The following is a 26,425-nucleotide window of genomic DNA, read 5'->3' as shown; positions in this document are numbered from 1 at the left end:
TTTACCTGCAGGAGGAGGAAGAAGAAACATATGAGCAAACTCTAGAATTCCGCAGAGGAGGTGATGGTCAGCCAAGACGGTCCACACGACCTACTCAACAATTTTATCAACCCCCAAGAGCTAGAAACTGATTAATAAGAAATAAAAGGTAAAATTACGATATTGACATTTTATTTATGGGTTTAGATTTCAAGAAAAGTAGATCTGCATTGTTCTATACTTCAGTGTTCTTCAGTCTTTGTGAAGTTCATGAGAGAACTTTCTACAGCTTTGCCAGTAGTTGGTTGTGTAAGAACCCTCAGCACTGGGTTGCAGATGATGAATATTTTGAACAAATAGATTATTGTAATCACCATTTACAAGAAAATAGCTTAAAATTCCTAAAAAAACCCCTTGTTTCTCATTAAAAAAAAAAGAAGTATTAAGCAATAGCACATATATGACCTACTTGAATAGTGGTGATCTGTTTATAAGGATCAAGCACAGAGCAGTGATTGCTACACCTACGGAGAACTATTGATATTAAATCAGTGTCTTATCATTTAAGTGAAAGTTTTATGGTTGTGTCTTTTTAGTTTAGAGACCACTTCTTCTGATCACCTACATGGAAGATACATTTGGCATATTGCTTCTAAATTTTTTTAGGGATATTGGTATATTTATGATAGAAGCTGGATATCTCTGTTTCTTTGGATTTTGTGGCTGTAGGAAGAGACTTAATACACCTGTGGGAAGAGGGAAGGCAATAAAAACACTTTGGCAAGTAGCTTTCTAACTTTGCTTTATGTAAGGACTGATGTCGTCTGAGCAAGCTTTTACTTGATACTTTTCCACCTGAGAGCAGCAGCAAGTTTCTCTCATTCACATATATTGCACCAGCTTCTTCTCTGAAATAAGTGGCTGCAGTCCCTCCTGAACTCAGTACTGTCTGTCTCTGTCCCAAGGTCCCATATTCTACTTTTTATGAGCCATTTATGTAAATAAATAGTCTTTCTATTGTTTTGCTTAGCGTGGAAAGGAGAATTTGCAACAGTAAAATCTAAAATCTGTGAGCTGATTGAATGGGGAGGTGTAAGGCCTAAGAATATGTACCATACTCTGAATCTTGAGGATATATTTGCACCTATGCTTTATTAATTAGCAGAAATTAAGGTATTATATATCAACCTCAGAAAATATACCTGACGTACATTCAGAAATCTGAAAAGGCCAGCCAGATAAAACATTTATAATTCTTTTACTAAACAAATCAAGTATGCTGTACCGCTTTCATTTTAATTGTGGATCTTCTAAATCCTTAATTTTCAAACATTGATTAAAAGTCTATCCTGAATAAAGAAAGCTTTGCAAAGTTGCATGCTATTTGCTGTACATGTACAATGTGTCTTTGTCTTGAATCTAATTTTTTTTTCCCCCTCCTACTAGCCAGTTTATTTTTACTGAGCTCTTTTAAGTTCCTTTCCTTGCCCCAGTCCTCCACCTTCAGTTGGCTTGATAGGTGCTGCTGATCTCTGCAGCTTTTGATATTTCTGACATGCAATAACGTATGATTTTACTATTTTGATCATATGCTAAAATACCTTTTTCATTTGGGGGATTACTGGAATATAAGAGCAAAATTTATTCCTCACTCTTGCCAAGGTGATAATTATTCTATTTTTGCCCATATCATTCGATTTTCTATTTTAAATAAGTGTATCAATTACTATCAATAAACATGTCATGAGATAATTTATGCAGAAATAATTCTGGCATATGCACTGAGCTGAGTTCTAAACCAGCTCAGCTGGCTCAGAAGAGTGTCAGTGTGATCAGCTGAATGATGTGTTCAGTATAGGCAGCAGTCAAAATCAGGGAGGGTTTTTTTGTGTCTTTAGGTAATATTTTTGGTATTTCTTTAATTTTACAGTATAAATCTGGAAAACTGTATTTGGCTTTGGCCAGCTGGGAGAGGGGGGAAAACAGACATCCAGAGATTGTGATAGTAACTCCTGTATCTCAAGAAGAGCGAATGAATTGTTGGCAAGTAAGGAACAACCTTTCGAAGGCACAGGTGGTTGTTCCTTGCAGGTTTTCTTACACCTTGCTTTTGAAGATTCTAACATGACACCAATTTAAATGGACAGCAGGCTCAGTATCAAAACCTACCTACCATAAAAATATAAACAGTTACAGCCCTTTCCCTGCCCCGGTTCAAACACTATTGTTTTCTGTCAGACATCTCTAAACAAAGGGGTTAGAATCAGATGGTAAATAGCGTCAGTTAAATAAACCTAAAAGCATTTGTGAACAAGTAGCAATGGACTCTTCTCATCCAGGAAAAAAAACCCCAAGATATATTTTGGAAAATGTGTCATGAAGCTGAATATAATTTTTCAGCAACTACTTCCTTTGCTTTAAAAAGTACATCTTTTATTGACAATACTTCCGGATATATCCTACTTTTTCTTCATCATAACTTAAAACTCTCTTCCTCAGTTGATGAAATGAGGTATTTCCTGTGTCCTCTTTTGGCCCAGGACTGTTTACTTCAACGTCAGCTCGAGTTAGATAGATAGTGCCAATTCATCATCCAAAACTGAACTTACTAACCCAGTGCAACATACAATCAGTGGCAGCTTAAATCTGGTAAATTTTGACTACTTTTGTAAGTCTAATTCTGTTGGAATATTATGCACTTTATCTTCTACAATACAAATAGCAAATATTGTAGGAGTTATATGTACCTTAAATAGTCATCATTGTAAACAGCAATTCATTATGAGAAAATACAACTTACTGCTTGGTAGGAAGATTCATTCCCTCTAGATCAAAACATTCAATGCCATCTTCATTGGCTTCTGTAACTGAATTGTCTTGAACTTTAATTAAGTGGAAACTATCTCTAAATGGCTAAAATGTAGTCAATTAGAATATTTGTGTACTTTTATATTACAATGATTTCCTAAGTCTAGCTATTTTAATTAGCTGCTTTATCAGATTTATGTTTGTATTTGGAAAATTTCCAGTATTAAGCTCAACTATATTTCAACATAAAATAATGTAACAGCTATTGGATGTTAACACCAAAAAGAAGTTGTCAAGATAGGAAATTGGTCTTAGATTCTTGAAACACTAGGATCCTCAGGTAGAAGAAGAAAATAGAGAGACAAGAGATGTCTTCTATGTAGAGGTTAGGTGGTGCTACTTAAGCATAGTCAGCTCCTGTATTAGTTCCAGTCAAAACAATCCTTTATTTTGTCTAGAATTTGTAATATGGATTTTTCTCTGCCACTGTGTTCTAGTCAATATTTGGAAAACTGAACATCTTGTTCCTTTCTCTTCAAGAGTGTGACATTTGCGGTCATCTCTGGGTAGTGTCAAAAAGTGGAAACTCTTCCGTAGTTTAAGAACACTCTATTGCCAACCTTTTGAGGATAAAAATACTGTAGTGCTGTATCCAGAAGCTTTTTCTGTGTGGTACAGACAAGCTTTCGCCTGCTAGATTTGCTTTCTGAAGCTTGTGTAGAATCCGGTGTAGCTGCACTCATTTGCCTTGTTTGATAAGTAAAGTGATGTGAGGAGGTGTTTATTGTGATACTGTGGTGGACATATTTATCAGGTATGGCTTATAGCTCCCCATAGTACATCTCATGCTACCATATATCTTATACTTAGGTTGCATTTTGAAATGCATTACACTTGACCTAATGAGGTACTGATTGAAGACAGTGGAATTAGAAAGAAACCAGTAATGAAAATCTATTAAGCTTTTCCAAAAATAAGTGGTGGATGTAATCAGTTCTTCTCTGATTTTAAATGTAGGCAGAAAATCACACACAGTCTTTTTCTAAATTGCTTTCAGCTTACCCAGACTGGTACAACAGTGTAGCTTTAATGTCTTGACATGTAAAAGTTCAGGAATATGGAATGTCAGTTCCTAGAAGTGAATTTCTATACGTTTTTTCCTCCTTTTTATTCCATAGAGCTTTTAAGAGCATGGCATATTCTTATTTCAAGTTTTTGATAACCTGTTAGATGAAGACATGATTTATCAGGGGAAGTTTTAAGGGATCCAGTGAGACATAATTTTACCACAAGTTTCCACTGAAGGATGCTTTACTTCTTCACCAGATCATTGATTAATGACGCCTTTACTCCCTGAGAGGGAGTACCTCTGTATTATGTAAAGTAACATTTTTTTTTCCCCTGAAAAGAGATGGAGAGCCCTTGTTGATGATTATTTTATATTATAAATTGGTAAATTCTGTAGAATTTTAATGTTGTAGTATTTAACGTTTAAAATGCCAAGGTGCCTTGTTTTCAAAGGCAACTTAGACAATTCTGAAAGTGAAGTTTGCTGGCCATATTTGTATTGAGTACGATAGGGGCATATCAAAGATGAAACATTAGGTCCATACAGTAGACACATCACCTCAGACCCAAAAGCTCTTAGACCTACCTGTATAATGTTACATTGCTTGACACGGAGAACTTACTAGCACCAATACAACAATGCAGAAATGAAGCTATACTGCTTCCTGGATTAGTTTTCAGCATACTCATTAGGTGTTGAAGTTGCCCTTGCAAATCTGGAATTAGTATTGACAAATATCAACTCATAATCTATGTCTACAGTGTAATGGGGTCTTCAAGTGTGAGGAGGCTTAAGTTTTTAAAATCCTGAGTTGTTTTTTAAAAGTGGAATTTGGATCCATGGGGTTGTTTAGCCTGGAGAAGAGAAGGCTTCGGAGGGACCTTATTGTGGCCTTTCAATACTTAAAGGGGGCTTATAAAAAAGATGGGGACAGACCTTTTAGTAAGGCCTGTAGCAATAGGGCAAGGGGTAATGGTTTTAAACTAAAAGGGGGTAGATTTAGACTAGATAGAAGGAAGAGATTTTTTATGCTGAGGGTGGTGAAACACTGGAACAGATTGCCCAGAGAAGTGGTAGATGCCCCATCCCTGGAAACATTCCAGGTCAGGTTGGATGGGGCTCTGAGCACCCTGATCTAGTTGAAGATGTCCCTGCCCATGGCAGAGAGGTTGGACTAGATGACCTCTAGAGGTCCCTTCCAACCCAAACCATTCTATGATTCTATCCTTCTGAAAAGCTTCTTGCCACACTGTTCTACGCTTTGGGTATTAAGAACAATTGTTTCAGGCTTGCAGGAAGTCTTGACTTGGTGTTTATTATGAAGACATAGCGATAGAGTAGTCATGTTAAGGTGAAGTAACAGAAGTATGAGGTAGGTAGTACCTCACTGTGGTTGCAGTTGACCTAGAAATGATCGTTTATTAATATCCAGCAGTGTGAGGTAGAGAACTGTCGTGGTTTAACCTCAGCCGGCAACTAAGCACCACGCAGCCGCTCGCTCACTCCCCCCCGGTGGGATGGGGGAGAGAATCGGAAGGGTAAAAGTGAGAAAGACTCGTGGGTTGAGATAAAGGCAGTTTAATAGGTAAAGCAGAAGCCACACACGCAAGCAAAGCAAAACAAGGAATTCATTCACTACTTCCCATGGGCAGGCAGGTGTTCAGCCATCTCCAGGAAAGCAGGGCTCCATCACGCGTAACGGTTACTTGGGAAGACAAACGCCATCACTCCAAACGTCCCCCCCTTCCTCCTTCTTCCCCCAGCTTTATATACTGAGCATGACGTCACATGGTATGGAATATCCCTTTGGCCAGTTTCGGTCAGCTGTCCTGGCTGTGCCCCCTCCCAGCTTCTTGTGCACCTCCAGCCTTCTCAGTCAGTAGAGCATGGGAAGCTGAAAAGTCCTTGACTAGTGTAAACACTACCTAGCAACAACTAAAACATTGGTGTGTTATCAACATTGTTCTCACCCTAAATCCAAAACACAGCACTGTACCAGCTACAAGGAAGGAAATTAACTCTATCCCTGCTGAAACCAGGACAAGAACACTAACTCAGAATTTTATCAGAGCACTGCACTGAGGGCCCTTGAACCCACTTTAGGTTGTTTTAGGGTATGAGTCAAATACTAGCTTTAACAGGTCTGTAAAATAAGATATTCCTCCTAGAGAATCAAGTTATAAGAAGTAGAATCTAACAATAATAAAAATACATCCTGAGCTTACACTTCCTGTATAGAATGTCATGATAGTATGAAAGAGAAGGGGAACGAGTAATCAGAAATGAGTGTTTTCAAGGATCGTTGAGCCTGAAAGAACCTAAGACTGTGAACCTATGAGCGCCTGGTCATTATCTGTTTCTTGGGTCTTCCTTTGCTCCATGACAGAATTAATCTACACCTTGTCACACTTGCCATAAAATCTGTATTGAAGTCCTTACCAGTGGAGAAACTGCATTTTTGTGAGAAGTCATTGCCAGAAAATGTTCTTTCCTTGTATTATACCAATCATATTTATTGCATTGAAGTGCAACCTTCTGATTTATTCTTTAAAGACTTACATCTCTGTAAGTACTGAAAAGCAGATATCCACTCTTTTGGAGGAAGAAAATGAAATAACAGTGAAGCGTATGTTGCACAAAGAGCAAAGAGTATTTATGCTTATCTATTGTATTTTATTTTTTTCATTTAGAAACCTTCTCGGGGTGGGGGGGAAATTCACTGGCAGCTCCAACTTGCTGAAGACTTCTAGAAGAAATTCTGGCTTTTTCCGAGCAACAGGATGGAACAAAGAAAGCTCGTGTGAGCAGAAGGAATTTGGACCTGACACCACAAGAGACTTTTTTAAAGTTCTTAGTTATATGAAGCTGAATACTTTTTACGTATGAAAGAGGCAAATTGTCATTGCTGCCATCAATAAAACCACAGTGCACTATTCTATTCTTTGCCTTGTATTCTTTTTACTGAGCCTCCATTGTTAGTTAACATAATACTAATGTATCATGATTTTTATTCATTTTGAATTGAATTTGGTTCTAATATTGTTTCTAGTAAAGTAAAAATAAAACTTATATTTTCCCAAAAGCAGACAGGATTGGGCCTTTAAGTTAGATTTTAGGCTAGCGTTAGTGAAACATGTTAAAAATTTTCAGCTAATTATTGTACAGTGAAATTCCAAATAGGTTTTGACTGTGTTTTCTGTGTTTATTTTCCACAGTTGCTGAAGGCCAAATTACAGATTTGCCTATTATGTTTTTCATGATCTGTGACAAAAAGGTTGAAGGGGAGAAAAAAAATAAATCATCAGTTTCAGTAGTCATTTTCTAAATAATTTTAGGTAAATATTTTCTTTTTAGAAATATTTATATTACAGAAATAGAAACATTTCTAGAAGGTACAGGAAAGTAGTTTAAACAAAAAGTACTGAAAGATGCGTATGAGTATTTTAAACGTAAATATATGTATACATGCACACATGTGCTACCTGTTGAATAGTAGGTTCTAACTTTCTTGTAGCTTTAAACTCTGCTTTTATTGCTTCATATTACTAGAATTTTTTCAGTCATTGATGCTTGAATCTTACGTCAAACTACTTTTCATTGTAAGCTGTATCTTTGAATCTTACATGATTATGACAAATAGTTGAAATTTCACTATTTCTTTAGCTGAGAAGAACTCAAGATCTATGTACCATGCAAATCTCTTCTAAGCTTTATTCTGATCATTTAATTAAGATTGAAATAGCACGTATGTTCTGAGGTAGTTCTGTAAAGACAGAATTTTACCTGAGATATGTATTGATGGTGTAAGTTGTACAGTTAATTCTACTGAATTTCTCTCTGAGTGCTCATACAAAACTGTTTGGATAGAACCTGGTTTATTTGGATGAAAAGAAGCTTTATATTGATGATGTAGTTGAATGTATTTGCAGTACGTAATGCGGATTACTGTCCAAATGCAGTCAAATCTTACCAAGCACATAAATTTGCAGAATAGTAAGGAACCAAATGTTTTGCTGCCTTAATGGATCCTAAGCAGCTTCTTGAGAATTATAATGCAACTCACTAATAATTCTAAAGAAATTTGGAAGCTTAAAACATGAGCTGTACAATGTTGAAGTTCTTCGCTATCAACTGACACACAACAAATTTTATGAAGTTTGTTAGATTTAAGTTAGAAACCACTTTCCAAATACTATGAATCATTCTGGTCATTTCTGCTAAATTGTACCAGCAAATAAATAAATTGTAGATCTAATACATTGGATGTTGGATGCTTTACTTCCAGAATTATCACTAAGACCACTGACAGCAGCTGTTCAGCTTCATAAAGCAATGCAGCCTTAGCATCGTTTTAAAAAGCAGTTTTGATTTTTCTTTACAAATAGACTGTGCATTAAATGAGAGCCCTACAGTCAATGTACCAAAGCAATTTCTGAAATGAAAATAACTTTTATGTTCTTTTGAGCTTTCGTTCTTGCTGTGAACTAAATCGTAAAATTCAGAAAACTGCAGTCTGATTTAGTCAACTGTAAAAAATAAAGCCTACTTATGAAAATTTGAAGACTGTAGAAATACAATGCAGCATTCCGCTCTAGTGGTTGTGGCATTTTGAAATTACCACATGTATGTGCAGCTCTCTGTAGGCAAATGAAATATTTGAGAATGTTGGGTTTTGTTTGTAAAGCAGTAAAGACCACGTCCTGGTCTTTTCACTGTGCTGAGGAACTGGAAAGCCAGAGTAAGCAAACAGCTGGAGAGTCTCCTTGAAAAGACATTGTCTTTGTGTGGTTTATGATTCTTTTCCGTTTTGGTTTCGACTGAAATAACTTCTTTTGAAAGCTCTGCCTGTTCAGGATCTGAAGAACCAGTGATTTGAGTAGATAAAAACTATTTCTGTCAACCTGTTCTGAAAAGCAAGAATTAATATATTCATGCTTATTGATTCCTATATCTGGAAACAACATGATGATAAAGTAGGTATGTATATAAATTATTTTCTTGATTTGCATAATCCATCAAAACCACAAATATAGTAATTTGCCAGTCATGATGTAGTAAAGTTTACATACACAAGAACGACATAAATTTATTTAGCTTTTATGTTCCGAAAAAGTTACCATGACTAGGTAGGTCTTCAGAACTGATGTAAAAGTTAACTTCTGATTTGTCAAAAGCAATCTCCTGAACTTTGTGGGGCTACATCTGTGTAGTTAAACAAAAAAGGCTGATAAGGAGCACTGGATCCTGATCATCCACACTATTTATTTACGAGCTTGATTTCTGATTTTGTTTTGGAGTGTTCTTAACTAGCTGTTTCTAAGACAAACCTGTCACAAAGAACCTTTGCCCTTTGCAAGCTGGACATGAGCCAATCTGTGCCTCTCGATCTGTGAACCAGTAAGTCCCTGGTCCGTGGCCCTCCTTTACTAGGGTTATAGATATAGCTTATAAGAATTTCTATCTTGAATTTTAGGAATGCAATTCTAAGGAGATATTTTCCTTGTCATGGACTTGTGTATAACATTTTTACCTAACGGAAATTTAAAAGAAGTTAGAATTTCTGATTTAAATTATTCTAAAAGTTATGTGCCAAGTTGGTAATACTATCATTGAGTAAAAATTTATTTTATTTTTTTCCCCTTTATATTGTTGAGACATAAAATAATTTTGAAACAAAGAGTGGAAATGTTCTGGGTTTATCTTACATGTTTTCAGAGTTTTGTAACAAAATCTGATTGAAGTTGTCATGTTTTCATTTAAAATTCTGCCTCGGACTAACATCTTCTGATAGATATTCATACATACTTTTTATATGTATACTAATATAGCTTTTTCTTTTGTCACTAACAGACTTTCTTAAGTCTTTGGAAACAAGTGTACAGAGCATTTTGAGGATCCCTTGTCAAGGTCGCTCTTCCAAGAAACACTGCTGGGATTGTCTCTGCAGAATCTCTCTGTAATGACTTGAGCTGTATGGAGATGAAACTTGTGGGGAATATGGCTTTCCAAGGCAGTATTAACAACACATATTTCTATTGGGTGGCAAAAGGTTGGTATCACAGGAAGGACAAATCTTATCCATGAGGTGCACTTGGCATTAGACACAGAATGAGTAAAAGTTTAATGGAAGATAAAGATTTAGCATGAGGTAAATCTAAAGAGACATTTGCAAGAGAACTCCCAAATAGCCAAACTAGCTAATGAAGGTTGGTCTCAAGTTAGCCAGGGAGCTGAAAGAATCTGGCAGTGTATGGTAAACGGTCCTTTTCTAGCATTATGGTTGAAGGGGACTTGATACAGAAAAATCTGCAGTGCTTTTGTGCATACACAGGAACATACCATGCGGAATGATTGTCTATAGATGCATTCTTGAATGAGAATCCCAGTTTGACTGTCCTTTCATCATGTGACTTGATCCAACTCCAGTTGGATCGTACAACTTTCTTGAGAACTATATAAACCTCAAGAATGGCTAATTGCACAATTTAGCTAGCTCAGTTTTTGCTTTCTACTTCTTTCTACTTGCTATACAACTATTGAGGTGTTCTCTCGTGTTGTTTTGTTTTGTTTTGTTTTTTTTCTTTTTGAAATGTTTGAGAGAGAACCTGTTGCAGGAGAGCAGCCGCTAAACTATGGAAGGTACTCCAAACATGTAGGCACTGACCTTCTCATGGCATGATATGCATATGACAAGCTTTGTGTATTAGTGGTGTCCTTCAAAGCAATGGTAAAGACTCATAATTACTTCCTTCTCCTCCTCCTCCCCCCCCCCCCATATTTATTTCATGTCAATTGTTTATGTTGGTCTGTTCTGGCTTTAAATTACAATTTTGTTTTGGGGTTTTGAGAATGATTCCAAAGAATTTAAAAAGTAAAGATAGAAATTACATCAATAGTTAATTTTGCCACAAGATTGAGAGACCATAAAAAGTCAGTTTTCATACGAACACATGGGCTGTTGATGGACATAATTATATTCTGGAAATTAGGGTGGTATGAATGAAACCAGAAGCTAGTATATATTAAAAATTAATCTTACCTGTGTTCAAATAAATAGGAACTGTGGGAAGGCAAATGATTAGGTGTATAATAGCAACAGAGCACCATAGATGGTCTGAAAAAAATTCTGCAGCTACTTCTAAGGAAAATGTTTGCAATCATATTATAGTGCCTTGTAATATTTTATTCAACTTGACTAATCTATTTCTATCTTAAAATGAATGCATAGGTAAGTATTGTGCGGAAGATATTTGTGTCATTTTCAGGCAGTTTAGTATGTCATGGGATCTTGAATGCTTTGCTTTGATTTTATACCATATATTTCTAAACTTCAAAGGTTAAAGAACATGAATAATATTTTATGTTTGTTTTACAGTCAAAATAGTCTTAACCCCAAGTATATTTTGTTAGCCATTAGATGAATGGCTATGCCTCTGCTAAAACAGCTGTAGTCTTACATGACTGCACAGATTTAAGTCTCAATTAACCATCTATTTTGTGCTGATTATTCTTCTGTAGCTATTTAGCAAAGGAACTTGGTTTGTTTACAATAATAATAAAATTAAAAAGCAGAATAAATAAGAGACACTCTATCATTTTGGCATGCCACGAATGAAACAGTGGTTTTCGTACTGGGGGACTAGAATACCATGTACAAAGTCCGTGTTCCACTTGCTACTTGAATGAGTAAAATAGCTTTCTTCAAAATTGAAATTTTTTTTAATGTAAAGATGTGATTCCCCCCCTCCCCCCTGCTAATTAAAAAATATTTCATCCCAGTTTAATTGATGGGATAATACAGATGATCTACTCTGGCATTGCACTGCTCTTGCCATATTGGTCTCTTTGGGTATATTGTGATCAAATGCTCCCAATAACAGATATTCTTGATGGCCAGGTACTAAGTGTGTTTTTTACTCCAGTTGGTTGGATTAAAATGTATATCAAAACTTGAGATTTAGCATTGTACATGGCAAAGTTCAGATATGTCATGCTGATATTAATCAGGAGTAGGAGCTATAGCTAAGTTTCAGCGTACTGTAGCTGCAGAAATGACAATAGAACTCAGCCTGTGCTGCTCAATTTTACTCAGTTGCTTTAACCTTGAACTCTCATTTTCAAAAGGGAAAATAAAGAATAAATTCTTACAGCTGTACATGAAACACTGAAAATGTGACTGAATTTAAAACAAGAAGCTGATGCCTACTGCATATTTAGAAAGAAACAAAAAGTTGCAAGAGTTGTGAAACGTGAAAATGTGCCACACACATAAGCCAGGAACCTTTGCTGTTTTTGGCTGTGGAATCTGGCATTTCTTCCAAAATATTGAAGATCTGAACAATTCTGATGTAGAATAGTGATATTTGAAAACAACTTACCCCAGCACTACATTCAGTCTCTATAACCCATGAGGAACCTGGCTTTAGTTGCCTCTGTCACTCTAGCTTTCTCACAGCACTTTGCAAGAAGTCAGACTACTGGGAGTCTACGATGAAAGTTGGTAGAGAGGTTCAGATACTGCTATTGGTTTACGAGTTCCTTCTAACTTAATGTGAGAGGCTGTACTCTATACTTGGAAAATATGGAAGAAGCTGGGATTCTGGGGTTAAATAGTTGTTAAGGATGAATGCTGTATCATTAATGTGTTGCAAACTGCAGTTGTGCATATCTGAACAAGGACGAGACAGGTGGAAAAAATAACTATTTAAATGATGATACAGTAACAATTTTGCCAAATAAAGTATGCCATCTGCAAAGTACTTAGCATCCTGAAATGCAGCCTCTAGGAGGGCAGACTTTGGCCTGTTTAGGAGACTGGTTGAGAGAGTCCCTTGGGAGGCAGTCCTGAAGGGCAAAGGAGTCCAGGAAGGCTGGACATTTTTCAAGAAGGAAATCTTCAAGGTGCAGGAGCAGACCGTCCCCATGTGCCAAAAGACGAGCCGGCAGGGAAGAAGACTAGCCTGGCTGAACAGAGAGCTTTGGTTGGAACTCAGGAAAAAAAGGAGAGTTTATGACCTTTGGAAGAAGGGGCAGGCAACTCAGGAGGACTACAAAGATGTCATGAGGTTATGCAGGGAGAAAATTAGAAGGGCCAAAGCCCAAATAGAACTTAATCTGGCTACTGCTGTAAAAGACAATAAAATCTTTCTGTAAATACATTAGCAACAAAAGAAGGGCTAAGGAGAATCTCCATCCTTTATTGGATGCGGGGGGAAACAGTGACAAAGAATAAGGGAAAGGCTGAGGTACTTAATGCCTTCTTTGTCTCAGTCTTTAATGGTAAGACTAGTTGTTCTTGGGGTACCCAGCCCCCTGAGCTGGAAGGCAGGGAAGGAGAGCAGAATGAAGCCCCCATAATCCAAGGGGAAATGGTTAGCGACCTGCTACACCACTCAGACACACACAAGTCTATGGGGCCAGGTGGGATCCTCCCAGGGGTACTGAGGGAGCTGGCGGAAGTGCTCACCAAGCCACTATCAGTCATTTATCAGCAGTCCTGGCTAACCGAGGAGGTCCCAGTTGACTGGAGGTTAGCAAATGTGACGCCCATCTACAAGAAGGGCCGGAAGGAGGATCTGGGGAACTACAGGCCTGTCAGTCTGACCTCAGTGCCGGGGAAGGTTATGGAGCAGTTCATCTTGAGTGCCATCACATGGCACGTACAGGACAACCAGGTCATCCGGCCCAGTCAGCATGGGTTTATGAAAGGCAAGTCCTGCTTGACTTACCTGATCTCCTTCTAGGACAAGGTGACCTGCTTAGTGGATGAGGGAAAGGCTGTGGATGTGGTCTACCTGGACTTTAGTAAAGCCTTTGACACCATTTCCCACAGCATTCTTCTGGAGAAACTGGTTGCTCATGGCTTGGATGGGTGTACCCTTTGCTGGGTAAAAAAACTGGCTGGATGGCCGAGCCCAAAGTGTTGAGGTGAATGGAGTTAAATCCAGTTGGCGGCTGGTCACAAGTGGTGTTCCCCAGGGCTCAGTATTGGGGCCAGTTCTGTTCAATATCTTTATCAATGATCTGGATGAAGGGATTGAGTGCACCCTCAGTAAGTTTGCAGACGACACCAGGTTGGGCGGGAGTGTTGGTCTGCTTGAAGGTAAGAAGGCTCTGCAGAGGGACCTGGACAGGCTGGATCAATGGGCCGAGGCCAAGTGTATAAGGTTCAACAAAGCTGAGTGCCGGGTCCTGCACTTGGGTCACAACAACCCCATGCAGCGCTACAGGCTTGGGGAAGAGTGGCTGGAAAGCTGCCCAGCAGAAAAGGACGTGGGGGTATTGGTCGACAGCCAGCTGAGTGTGAACTGGCAGTGTGCTCAGGCGGCCAAGAAGGCCAATGGCATCCTGGCTTGTATCAGAAATAGTGTGGCCAGCAGGAGTAGGGAAGTGATTGTCCTCCTCTGCTCGGCACTGGTGAGGAAGCCCCTCAAATACTGTGTTCAGTTTTGGGCCCCTCACTACAAGAAGGATGTTGAGGTGCTGGAGCGTGTCCAGAGAAGGGCAGTGAAGCTGGTGAAGGGTCTAGAGCACAAGTCTTATGAGGAGCGGCTGAGGGAACTGGGGTTGTTTAGCCTGGAGAAAAGGAGGCTGAGGGGAGTCCTTATTGCTCTCTACAACTCCCTGAAAGGAGGTTGTAGCAAGGTGGGTGTTGGTCTCTTCTCCCAAGTAACAAGTGATAGGACAAGAGGAAATGGCCTCAAGTTGTGCCAGGGGAGGTCTAGATTGGATCTTAGGAAAAATTTCTTCACCAAAAGGTTGTCAAGCATTGGAAGAGGCTGCCCAGGGGAGTGGTTGAGTCACCATCCCTGGAAGTATTTAAAAGACATGCAGATGTGGTGCTTAGGGACATGGTTTAGTGGTGGACATGGCAGTGCTGGGTTAACAGTTGGACTCAGTGATCATAAAGGTCTTTTCCAACATAAACAATTCTATGATTCTGTGATTCTCTAATGGGTAGAATGCACAGTATTTATAGAAAGAATCTCAAATTTAAGATCCTTTGAATGTGTCATCCATATCGGCACCATTTGTTTGACTTTTCTGTTTTGCAATAATGTGATTATGTTGCTGTAGATGTTAAGAAGGCCTTTGACACTGTTTACCTGAGGTGTAGATGAGATGCTGTTATTTTCTAGTAGGCCGATAAAAATAGTCTGCCGCTAGATTATTTGTTTTCTCTTTTCATTGGTGGTTAGAAATAACGATAGTTACATATTGTTGTTTCCTTGATACTAATGGAGGCCACTCTTTTAGTAAGAGCAGGCCATATATAGCCTCTTATGGGGGAATTGTGGGTCATATGCTGAAGCCCAGCCAATCTGAATAACTGAATTTATGTCCTCATCTGACCAAAACATTGATGTCTCCTCCCATATTTTTTGTACCTCCTACTGTAGAGAAAGCATTCATGACTGATGAGTCATGCTGTTTCTTTGTTATGTACAGTTATGTTCTGTTTGGGCAAGAAGTGCCCATGGGGTGATCCATGTATCTGTCAAGAAAATGTGTGTCCAGAGTGTTTGTCTGGACCACACTGTTCAGTTGGGCCATTTCTGACCTGCAATCTTCTTGTGGTTTAACCTCAGTTGGCAACTAAGTGCCACACAGCCACTCACTCATTCCTCCCCCCCGCCCCCCAGTGGGATGGGGGAGAGAATTGGAAGAGCAGAAGTGAGAAAAACTTGTGAGTTGAGATAAAAACAGTTTAATAATTGAAATGAAATAATAACAACATTAATAATAATAATAATGTAATAATAATACACAAAGCAAGTGACGCACAGTGCAATTGCTCACCACCCACTGACCGATGCCCAGCCAGTCCCCCAGCAGCGGCCGCCCCGGCCAGCTTTCCCCCAGTTTATGTACTGAGCATGACATCATATAGAATGTTTATGGAATGTTTCTTTGGCCAGTTTGGCTGTGCCCCCTTCCCAGCTTCTTGTGCACCTGCAGCCTTCTCAGTCAGTAGAGTATGGGAAGCCGAAAAGTCCTTGGCCAGTGTAAGCACTACCTAGCAACAACTAAAACATTGGTGCGTTACCAACTTTGTTCTCATCCTAAATCCAAAACACAGCACTATACCAGCTGCTAGGAAGGAAATTAACTCTATCCCTGCCAAAACCAGGACAAATCTGTAAACCATTGCATTAGTCATTTTTGTGACTTTTCCCTAGGTAACGTAACACCTACAATTCAAAGCCAGTGTAATGCAGAATAATAATGATTGGTTTGGGTGGGTTTTGGTATGTTGTTTTTTCCTGGCAAAAAATCTATTGTAAAACAGGGAAAAGTATTCTGGTATAGGATTAACTAGGCAGAAGTAATACTACTATGCACTTTTGTCTCAGATCCTTTCATCAAAGACTGCTTATCAGTGCTACTTTACATTTTAATATCACATTTTTAAGGCAATTTTAACTTTCATCCCATAAGCTGTAGACTTTTATCCAGATATTTCTTCAGCATAGCTGTCATGGTTTAACCCCAGTCGGCAACTAAGCCCTACACAGCTGCTCGCTCACTCCCCCCCCCCCCCCCCCCGGTGGGGTGGGGGAGAGAATCAGAAGAGTAGAAGTAAGAAAACTTGTGGGTTGAGATAAAGACAGTTTAATAAGTAAAGCAAAAGCCATGCATGCAAAGCAAAACAAGGAATTCATTCACTACTTCCCATCAGCAGGCAGGTGTTCAGCCATCTCCAGGAAAGCAGGGCTCCATCATGAGTAATGGGTACTTGGGAAGACAAGCACCATCACTCTGAACGTCCCCCCCTCCCTTCTTCTTCCCCCAGCTTTATATACTGAGCATGATGTCATATGGTATGGAATATCCCTTTGGTCAGTTGGGGTCAGCTGTCCCAGCTGTGTCCCCTCCCAACTTCTTGTGCACCCCCAGCCTGCTCAGTGGTGAGGTGGTGTGAGAAGCAGAAAAGGCCTTGACTCTGTGTAAGCACTGCTCAGCAGTAACTAAAACATCCCTATGTTATCAACACTGTTTTCAGCACAAATCCAAAACATAGCCCCATACTAGCTGCCTTGAAGAAAATTAACTCTACCCCAGCCAAAACCAGCACAATAGCAAATAGGAATCTCCTGCGTCCTCTGCATATGAGGACTTCATTAATTTTTTGTGGACATTGATTAACTTATCCCTTTGATAAAGTTCCTTAGCTCTTGAAAGTACTTAGCTCTGTTATTCCCAATTACTCCTATTACCAGATTGTTCCAGAATTTAATTCCTGAGAAGGCTAAAAATCTAATTACAGCTTAAACATATTCAGTTACACACACTTGTGCTTGTGTCGCCATTGACCTTCAGTTTAAAGAGCTCTCATCTGACCCTTGAGGTAGTTGTAGGCAATTTCTAAACTGTGCTGAATGAGGGCATAGAAGAACAATACTCTGCTAATCCTGTTCAATATCCGTTTGCAGTGTGGTAGCATGCTATTGCAGGAGGCTCTATGACTCATGTGGTCCTTCATGCTTATATTGTGTGCAGTAATTTCTGTGCAGTTGTATATGTCTTCACTGAATTGGTGAATTCTTTAAACTTGTTTCATGTGCCTTTCTTCTAGTGATCAGGGAAAAAGATTGTATAGTATTACAGAACAGTGCAGGTTAGAAGGGACCTCTGGAAGTGTATCTCTAGGCCAACCTCCTGCTCAAAACAAGGTCAACTATGAGATCAAGTAAGATTGCTCAGGGCTTTATCCAGTCAGGTCTTGAAAGCATTCAGGAATGCAGATGCGTAACCTTTCTGTACAACCTGCTCCAATGTTTGACTGTCCACATGGGGAAAAGTCTTTCCTTACATGCGGTCTGAACCTGTCCTATTTCAATGTGTGCTGCTTGTCTTTTGTCCTCCCGCCGTACACCACTGTGAAGAGCCTAGCTCTGTCTTGATAAATCTCCCTATGGGAAGGCTGCCGCTAGGTCTCCCTGCAGCTGTCTTTTCTCCAGGTGGAACAAGCCCCGTTTCCTTGGCTTCTCCTTGGGGCAAGTGCTCCTGCTCTTCACCATTGCAGTAGCCCTCCACTGAACTCATTCCAATTTATTGATGTCTTCCTTGTATTGGCTAATCCAAAACTGTATGTGATATTCTAGGAGGGGTCTCATGAGTCCAGAGTAAAAGAGAATGATAATTTGCTTTGATCTACTGTCTATGCTTCTGTTCATATAGCCCAGGATACTGTTGGCCTTCCTTGCTGCCGGAGCATACCACTGGCTCATATTCAACTTTCTGTCTACCAATACCCACAGGTCTTTTTCCACAGAGCTGCTCCCCAGCCAGTCAGTCCCCAGCCTGTAGCATTTCAAGGGGTTCTTCCTTCCCAAGTGTTGGACTTTTTATTTGTCCTTTGTTTAATGAGATTCCTGTCAGCCCATTCCTCCAGCCTGTCTAGGTCCATCTGAATGGTAGCCTTGTCTTCAATGTCTTCAAGCATATCACTTTGTTCCCCTCCCAGCCCACCTCCAGTTTGGTGTCAAACTTTGAGCAACCACTTCATTGCCTCTTTCAGGTCACTGATAAAGGTGTTAAACAGGACAGATCCCAGGGTAGGCCCCTGTAGTACTCCTGTTGTTACTGGCCTCCAGGCCAGTAGCTTTGTTGGTCTTCTGCAAAGACATAGCATATAAGCACTCAGTAACTGCTCTGGTCCTTGAATCATTTTCTCTCTCTTTAATCACCTGTCCTGGTTTCGGCAGGGATAGAGTTAATTTCCTTCCTAGTAGCTGGTACAGTGCTGTGTTTTGGATTTAGGACCAGAACAAAGTTGATAACGCACCGATGTTTTAGTTGTTGCTAGGTAATGTTTACACTAGTCAAGGACTTTTCAGCTTCCCATGCTCTGCTGACTGAGAAGGCTGGAGGTGCACAAGAAGCTGGGAAGGGGGCACAGCCAGGACAGCTGACCCAAACTGGCCCAAGGGATATTCCATACCACGTGATGTCATGCTCAGTACATAAACTGGGGAAAGCTGGCCAGTGGGGGGCCGCTGCTCGGGGACTGGCTGGGCATCGGTCGGCAGGTGGGGAGCAATTGCATCATGCATCACTTGCTTTGTGTATTATTATTATAATTATTATTATTTTATTCTATTTCAATTATTAAACTGTTTTTATCTCAACCCATGAGTTTTCTCACTTTTATTCTTCCGATTCTTTCCCATCCCACCGGGGGGGGGGGGGGGGTGTGAGTGAGCGAGCGGCTGCGTGGTGCTCAGTTGCCGACTGAGGTTAAACCATGACAGTCCTTTTGGCTTTAACCGCTGATGTCATCAAGGCGGCTCATCTCTGTGCTGAAGCTGCTCTGTGCTTGGTAAAGCCTGGAGACCAGGACAGTATCCACCCCTTATTCTGTACCATCTACGTCATGCCCAGGTCCCCCACTTTCCAATACATTCCCATTAATCACCACCACTTTTCCTGTTTTTTGATATATATACACAGATACCATTCCCTTAGTCTATGGGCCATCCCTATAAAATGTTCATTGAGTTCATTTAGTCCATGACTTCGGGCTCCGTCTGTCATAACAGTCCTTCAGGGCAGGAGAGATGGAGATGCTATGCGGTGTTGGATTGTTTCATGTTGAAGTCAGTTCTGGTTCCATCATCACTGTGCTCTGCTCGGTTTCATCGAAGTTCATTCTTCGTTAAACTGGGTGATTCTTATTGTAATATCATTGGTATGGATATAATATTATGTAGCAATTAACATCATACAATTCAAATCATTGGCCTATTCTCGCCTAAAATCAAATCCCCTTGATGTACACACCAGACTTCCCCATCTTCCAGCATCACCCACCAAGTGCAACCAGGTCCTTGAGCAAAAGCAATCTCACAGATGGGTTTGCCTTTGCCCGAGGCAGGAAGAACCCAGACTGTCTTCCCCAACATATTTTTTATGTGCACTACAGGGACTTTAGCCCCTTCTACAGTATGTAAAAGTTTTGACTGGGCACGGCCAGCTCGATTAGCAGATCCCCTAGTGTTGACTAAAAGGTGGCTTTTGCTAAACATATATCGTGATATTTGAACATCCCACCACCCATTGCTGTCAGTGTAGTCTTTAACAGTCCCTTGTATCGTTCAATTTTCCCGGAGGCTGGTGCGTGATGGGGGATGTGATACACCCACTCGATGCCGTGCTCTTTGGCCCAGGTGTCTATGAGGTTGTTTCGGAAATGAGTCCCATTGTCTGACTCAATTCTTTCTGGGGTGCCATGTCACCATAGGACTTGCTTTTCAAGGCCCGGAATAGTGTTCCGGGCAGTGGCATGGGGCACGGGATATGTTTCCAGCCATCTGGTGGTTGCCTCCACCATTGTAAGCACGTGGCGCTTGCCTTGGCGGGTTTGTGGGAGTGTGATATAATCGATCTGCCAGGCCTCCCCATATTTATATTTCAGCCATTGTCCTCCATACCAGAGAGGCTTTAACCACTTGGCTTGCTTGATTGCAGCGCATGTTTCGCATTCATGGATAACCTGGGCTATAGTGTCCATGGTCAAGTCCGCCCCTTGTTCACGAGCCCATCTATAGGTTGCATCTCTTCCTTGGTGACCTGAGGTGTCATGGGCCCACTGAGCTAGAAATAATTCACCCTGATGTTGCCAGTCCAGATCCACCCGAGACACTTCAATCTTAGCAGCCTGATCCACCTGCCGGTTGTTTTGATGTTCTTCAGTGGCCCAACTCTTGGGTACGTGAGCATCTTCGTGATGGACTTTTACAACCAGGTTCTCCACCCGGGCAGCAATATCTTGCCACAATGCGGCAGCCCAGATGGGTTTGCCTCTGCGCTGCCAGTTGCTCCGCTTCCATTGCTGCAACCACCCCCACAGGGCATTTGCCACCACCCATGAGTCAGTATAGAGATAGAGCACTGGCCACTTTTCTCGGTCAGCAATGTCTAAAGCCAGCTGGATGGCCTTTACTTCTGCAGATTGGCTCGATTCACCTTCTCCTTCAGCAGTTTCTACAACTTGTCGTATAGGACTCCATACAGCAGCTTTCCACCTCCGATGCTTTCCCAGAAGACGACAGGACCCATCAGTGAACAGGGCATATTGCTTCTCATTTTCTGGCAGTTTAGTATACATTGGGGCCTCCTCAGCACGCGTCACCTCCTCCTCTGGCGATATTCCAAAATCTTTGCCTTCTGGCGAGTCCATGATCACTTCCAGGATTCCTGGGCGACTGGGGTTTCCTATTTGAGCCCATTGTGTGATCAGTGCGACCCACTTACTCCATGTAGCATCAGTTGCATGATGTGTACAGGGGACCCTCCCTCTGAACATCCAGCCCAGCACCGGCAGTCGGGGTGCCAGGAGGAGCTGTGCTTCAGTACCAATCACTTCCGAAGCAGCTCGAACCCCTTCATATGCTGCCAATATCCCTTTTTCAGTTGGAGTCTAGCGGACCTCGGATCCTCTGTATCCCCGACTCCAAAACCCTAGGGGTCGACCTCGAGTCTCCCCTGGTGCTTTCTGCCGGAGGTTCCAGGTAGGGCCGTTCTCCCTGGCTGTGGTGTAGAGCACATTTTTTTACATCTTGTCCTGCCCGGACCGGCCCCAGGGCTACTGCGTGAACTATCTCCTCTTTAATTTGTTCAAAAGCTTGTCGTTGCTCAGGGCCTCGTTTGAAATTGTTCTTCTTCCGGGTCACTTGATAGAGAGGGTTTACAATCAGACTGTAATTTGGAATATGCATTCTCTAATAACCCACAACGCCTAAGAAAGCTTGTGTTTCCTTTTTGCTAGTTGGTGGAGACATGGCTGTTATTTTGTTGATCACATTCACTGGGATCTGGCGACGTCCATCTTGCCATTTTATTCCTAAAAATTGGATCTCCTGTGCAGGTCCCTTGACCTTACTTTGTTTTATGGCAAAACCGGCCTTCAGCAGGATTTGGACTATTTCCTTCCCTTTCTCAAAAACTTCTCCTGCTGTGTTGCCCCACACGATGATGTCATCAATGTATTGCAGGTGTTCTGGAGCTCCACCCTGCTCCAGTGCAGTCTGGATCAGTCCATGGCAAATGGTGGGGCTGTGTTTCCACCCCTGGGGCAGTCGGTTCCAGGTGTACTGGATGCCCCTCCAAGTGAAAGCAAACTGTGGCCTGCACTCCGCTGCCAAAGGGATTGAGAAAAATGCATTAGCAATATCAGTTGTGGCATACCACTTGGCTGCCTTTGACTCCAATTCGTATTGAAGTTCTAGCATGTCTGGCACGACAGTACTCAGCAGTGGTGTGACTTGGTTCAGGCCACGATCGTCTACTGTTAGTCTCCGCTCTCCATTAGACTTCCGCACTGGCCATATGGGACTGTTAAAGGGTGAGCGAGTCTTGCTGATCACTCCTTGGCTCTGCAGTTGACGAATCAGCTCATGGATGGGAATCAAGGAGTCTCGGTTGGTGCGATATTGCCGCTGGTGCACCATTATGGTGGCGATTGGCACCTGTTGGTCTTTGACCTTCAGGAACCCCACAATAGAAGGGTCTTCCGAAAGACCGGGCAGGGTGGACAGCTGTTTAATTTCCTCCGTCTCCAAGGCAGCTATACCAAAAGCCCACCGGTACCCTTTTGGGTCCTTGAAATACCCTCTCCTGAGGTAGCCTATGCCAAGGATGCACGGAGCCTCTGGGCCAGCCACAATGGGGTGCTTCTGCCACTCATTCCCAGTTAGGCTCACTTCAGCCTCCAATACAGTTAGCTGTTGGGATCCCCCCGTCACCCCAGAAATACAGATGGGTTCTGCCCCTCTATAGCTTGATGGCATTAGGGTACACTGCGCACCAGTGTCCACTAGAGCCTTATACTCCTGTGGGTCCGATGTGCCAGGCCACCGAATCCACACAGTCCAGTAAACCCGGTTGTCCCTTTCCTCCCCCTGGCTGGAGGCAGGGCCCCTCTAGTCCTGGTCATAGTATCTGTTACTCACTTCTCGTAAATGTGAATCCAAAGTCCCTTTATCAAGATTGGAAGTAAAATCAGCCCTTCTACTCTGTCTGGGGAACTGGCCACTGGAAACTGGAGCAGCAATTTTCCTGGAAGAACCCTCTTTTGTGATTGTTTTCCCTTGCAATTCACGTACCCATGCCTCTAGGGCTGAGGTAGGTTTCCCATCCCACTTCCTCATGTCCTCTCAGTGGTCACGCAGGTAAAACCCCGGGGTGGCCTGTGGTGCGTACCCTTTATATTCTCTCCCTTGAGCAGAGGGACGCTTACTCCTAATAGCCGAGATACTGGTCCATACAGGTGGGGAGTAGGACCTATCCTCTTTGAGTTGCTGGACGTTCCAGGACAGTTTCTCCACAGCCGAGACGATGGAGGAAGAAAGACTTTCTTCACATTGCCGGAGTTGGCCAGCCAATTAATCCACCGTTTGTTCCTCTCCGTCTTTCCAGGTCATTACTGCCAATGAATTGGCGTATGACGATGGTGCGCTCCTTATAAACTGCCATGTGGGTCGTGTGCACTTGACTTCGTCTGGATCTTTGGATAGTTGTTCATTGCTCAGGTCACCATAATCACCTCCAGCACAGCTAATTCCCTCAAGTACTGGATACCCTTCTCCATGGTGGTCCACTTGCCTGGGTGACATATGACATCTTCCTTGAAGAGATACCTTTCCTTCACGCTTGACAGGAGTCATCCCCAAAGGCTGAGGACTCCTGTCCCTTTTCCAATTGCTTTGTCAATGCCCCCTTCCCTGGAAAGGGATCCCAGCTGCTTGGCTTCTTTAGCCTCTAATTCCAGGCTACTGGCCCCATTATCCCAGCATTGGAGCAGCCAGGTGACAATGTGCTCACCTGGACGACGGCTGAAATATTTTTGTATATCTCGCAGCTCACTCAGGGATAGAGATCGGGTGGTCACTGCCTCGTTTATGAGTTCTTCCTCTTCTTTCTCCCCGAGCAGTGGCCGGCCCTCCTCCTCCTGCTCTCATGATAGTCCTTCTCCAGGGTAGTCTGCCTTGTCCACTTCTTCCTCCGGCTCCGTTTTAGAAGAAGCTTCTTCCTCCCTTACTAAACGAGCCGACTTCTGCTTCGAAGAGTTCTTGTGTACAGGGGTGACTGATACCGGCACAGGTTGGTTCTTTGGCTCAGCCGCAAGGCGTGTCACCAGGGTCTGAGTGGCCACAGGGCGTGTCGCCAGGGTTGGAGTGCCCGCAGTGCCTGTTTTATCATCAGATCCAGAGACCTTCTCTTCCCTTTGAGGGTACTGAATAGTGTTGAACAGGGCTCGGTAGGCATGGACCAGGCCCCAGCATGTTGCAGTGATCTGTGTCTCTCTGGCGTTGCCAGGGTGACAGCATACTTTTTCCAAATATTCTACTAATTTTTCAGGATGCTGCACTTGCTCAGGGGTGAAGTTCCAAAACACTGGGGGTGCCCATTGGCCTAGGTACTTGCCCATGCTATCCCACACACCCCACCACTCATAATTATTCAGCCTTGGGGCAGATCTCTGGATGATATTTTTAAATTGCTTATTAACCTTAGACAAAACCGAAACAATATTCCTAAGAGATACCTATAGAAGTATCTTAACTACCCAAGGATGTTCAAAATACTAAAAAGTTACTGTAATGAAGGAGAAAACATCATAGAAGAAGGTAGTGTCACTGCCATTCTGTATTTCCTCCATAAAAAACCTCTCAGAGGAAGGGCTGTAATTGCTAATTGTCTCCACAAAGTGGTACCCGAAGTACAGTAATGGCTTCAGTATAAAGCTCAAATACCAAATTAAGCTCAAGGCCAGTGTTTTAATAACAAACCTCCCAAGCAAAACATCACTAATCACTGCAGACCACAGCAAACTGCAAACGCCACCAATCTCTAACATGTACAGTAAAAAAAAGAGCATGATGCAGATCAGACAAACCAATATCGAGAACAGATAAACCAACATTGTGACCTGCAGCTGTTAACAGATATAAATTCCTTAATGCACTCTGGTTAATCTGTTTTTATCTCAAACCCTTCGAGTGCCACGTTGGGCGCTAAAAAGGACTGTCATGGTTTAACCTCAGTCGGCAACTGAGCACCACACAGCCACTCGCTCACTCTTCACTCCCCCCCCAGTGGGATGGGAGAGAGAGTCGGAAGAGTAAAAGTGAGAAAACTTGTGGGTTGAGATAAGAACAGTTTAATAATTGAAATAAAGTAAAATAGTAACAATAATAAAAGAATATACAAAGGAAGTGATGCACAATGCAATTGCTCATCACCCGCTTTCCCCCAGTTTATGCACTGAGCATGACATCACGTGGTATGGAATATCCCTTTGGCCAGTTTGGGTCAGCTGTCCTGGCTGTGCCCCCTCCCAGCTTCTTGTGCACCTCCAGCCTTCTCAGTCGGCAGAGCATGGGAAGCTGAAAAGTCCTTGACTAGTGTAAGCATTACCTAGCAACAACTAAAACATCGGTGTGTTATCAACATTGTTCTGGTCCTAAATCCAAAACACAGCACTGTACCAGCTACTAGGAAGGAAATTAACTCTATCCGAGCCAAGACCAGGACATCACCATAGATCGCAAAGGAACATTGGTAGGACAAAGCTTAGTTGGTAATAACAAGACATAATTATTTAAGTAACTGGGGGCTCGTCATGATGTAATGACCGAAGCACAGTAATGATCTGTGCTTCAGAAGACAAGTGAAACCTTTGCTCAGTAAGAAGAATTTGGAGTAAGACTATATGGCAGGGAGTACCTGTTACTACAGCATACCATGTGTTATTTACAAGTTCTATGCATTTTTTTCCATGTTACAATGTCTCATCTCCTTGTAAAATATTAGGAAGATCCAAAAATAGGCTATTTAAAAAATAGTTTAAAGAGAGCAAAGATAAGAATATAATTGTGATATAAACAGTGACTTGGATTGTACAATCTCTAAGCCTGGCTGATCTAATGCTGCTACTATGAATTTGCTCTGATGTGTTTCTAAAATATTTCTACTCATACTCCTTGTATGCCGGATGATTGTTGCTCAACAGAACAAAACCATGCTCTGCTAGCAGATATTGGAGTTTTGTGTCAGCCTGCTGATGTTTTTTGACAAGGTGTTGACCTGACTGGTTGTTAAACTCCACCCTGAATAGAAAGACAGGTGAAGAGTTGAGCACGCCTGACACACAAACTCAAACAGTAGTAACTGAGCCTGAGGAAGAAGAGGTTGCTTATTATGTTGTTGAGATTACCAGTATGAAGCAACTTTTTTTATCTTAAATATTCTGTTTGGAATGCTTTGAAGTAGGGCAGGGAAGTCATCTGCTGACGGCGATACATTATGTGATATGGTAGGACCCAGAAGCAAAGTAGTCTAATGCTGTCAGAGTAAAATCTCTGTGCTAGCTACTTGTGTTTCCAGTGTGGAATAGAAATGAGTGTCTTGGACAATGTCAGGAGCAGGGCTAGCCTTGGGCACAAGATTAACAAAGTCTGATGAGCATCGACTTGGCAACAGAGAAGCTGGACTAATGTGTCTATTCCCAGCAGCAGGACCTGAGGAACAGGGAGGTCCTGGTATGGTCTCCAAACTGCCTCCAAA

The 26,425-nt window shown here is 41.8% G+C and overlaps 1 protein-coding gene across 2 annotated transcripts in view; it reads left to right on the top strand.

The window, feature by feature from the left end:
* TDRD3 (tudor domain containing 3) overlaps window positions 1–6,794 on the top strand; it is a 121,038-nt gene extending 114,244 nt beyond the window's left edge. For both annotated transcript variants that reach the window (XM_076363119.1, XM_076363127.1), the window contains 2 exons: window positions 12–148; window positions 6,547–6,794. In XM_076363119.1, the coding sequence (XP_076219234.1) occupies window positions 12–131 (120 nt within the window). In that variant the 3' untranslated portion in view covers window positions 132–148; window positions 6,547–6,794. The remainder of the gene's footprint in view (window positions 1–11; window positions 149–6,546) is intronic.
* Window positions 6,795–26,425: the final 19,631 nt, after the last annotated feature.

The sequence above is a fragment of the Aptenodytes patagonicus genome, chromosome 1, assembly GCF_965638725.1.
Source record: "Aptenodytes patagonicus chromosome 1, bAptPat1.pri.cur, whole genome shotgun sequence".
Lineage (NCBI taxonomy): Eukaryota > Metazoa > Chordata > Aves > Sphenisciformes > Spheniscidae > Aptenodytes > Aptenodytes patagonicus.
The sequence above is the reverse complement of the archived record's forward strand: the minus strand, read 5'-3'. Positions and strand labels throughout refer to the sequence as shown.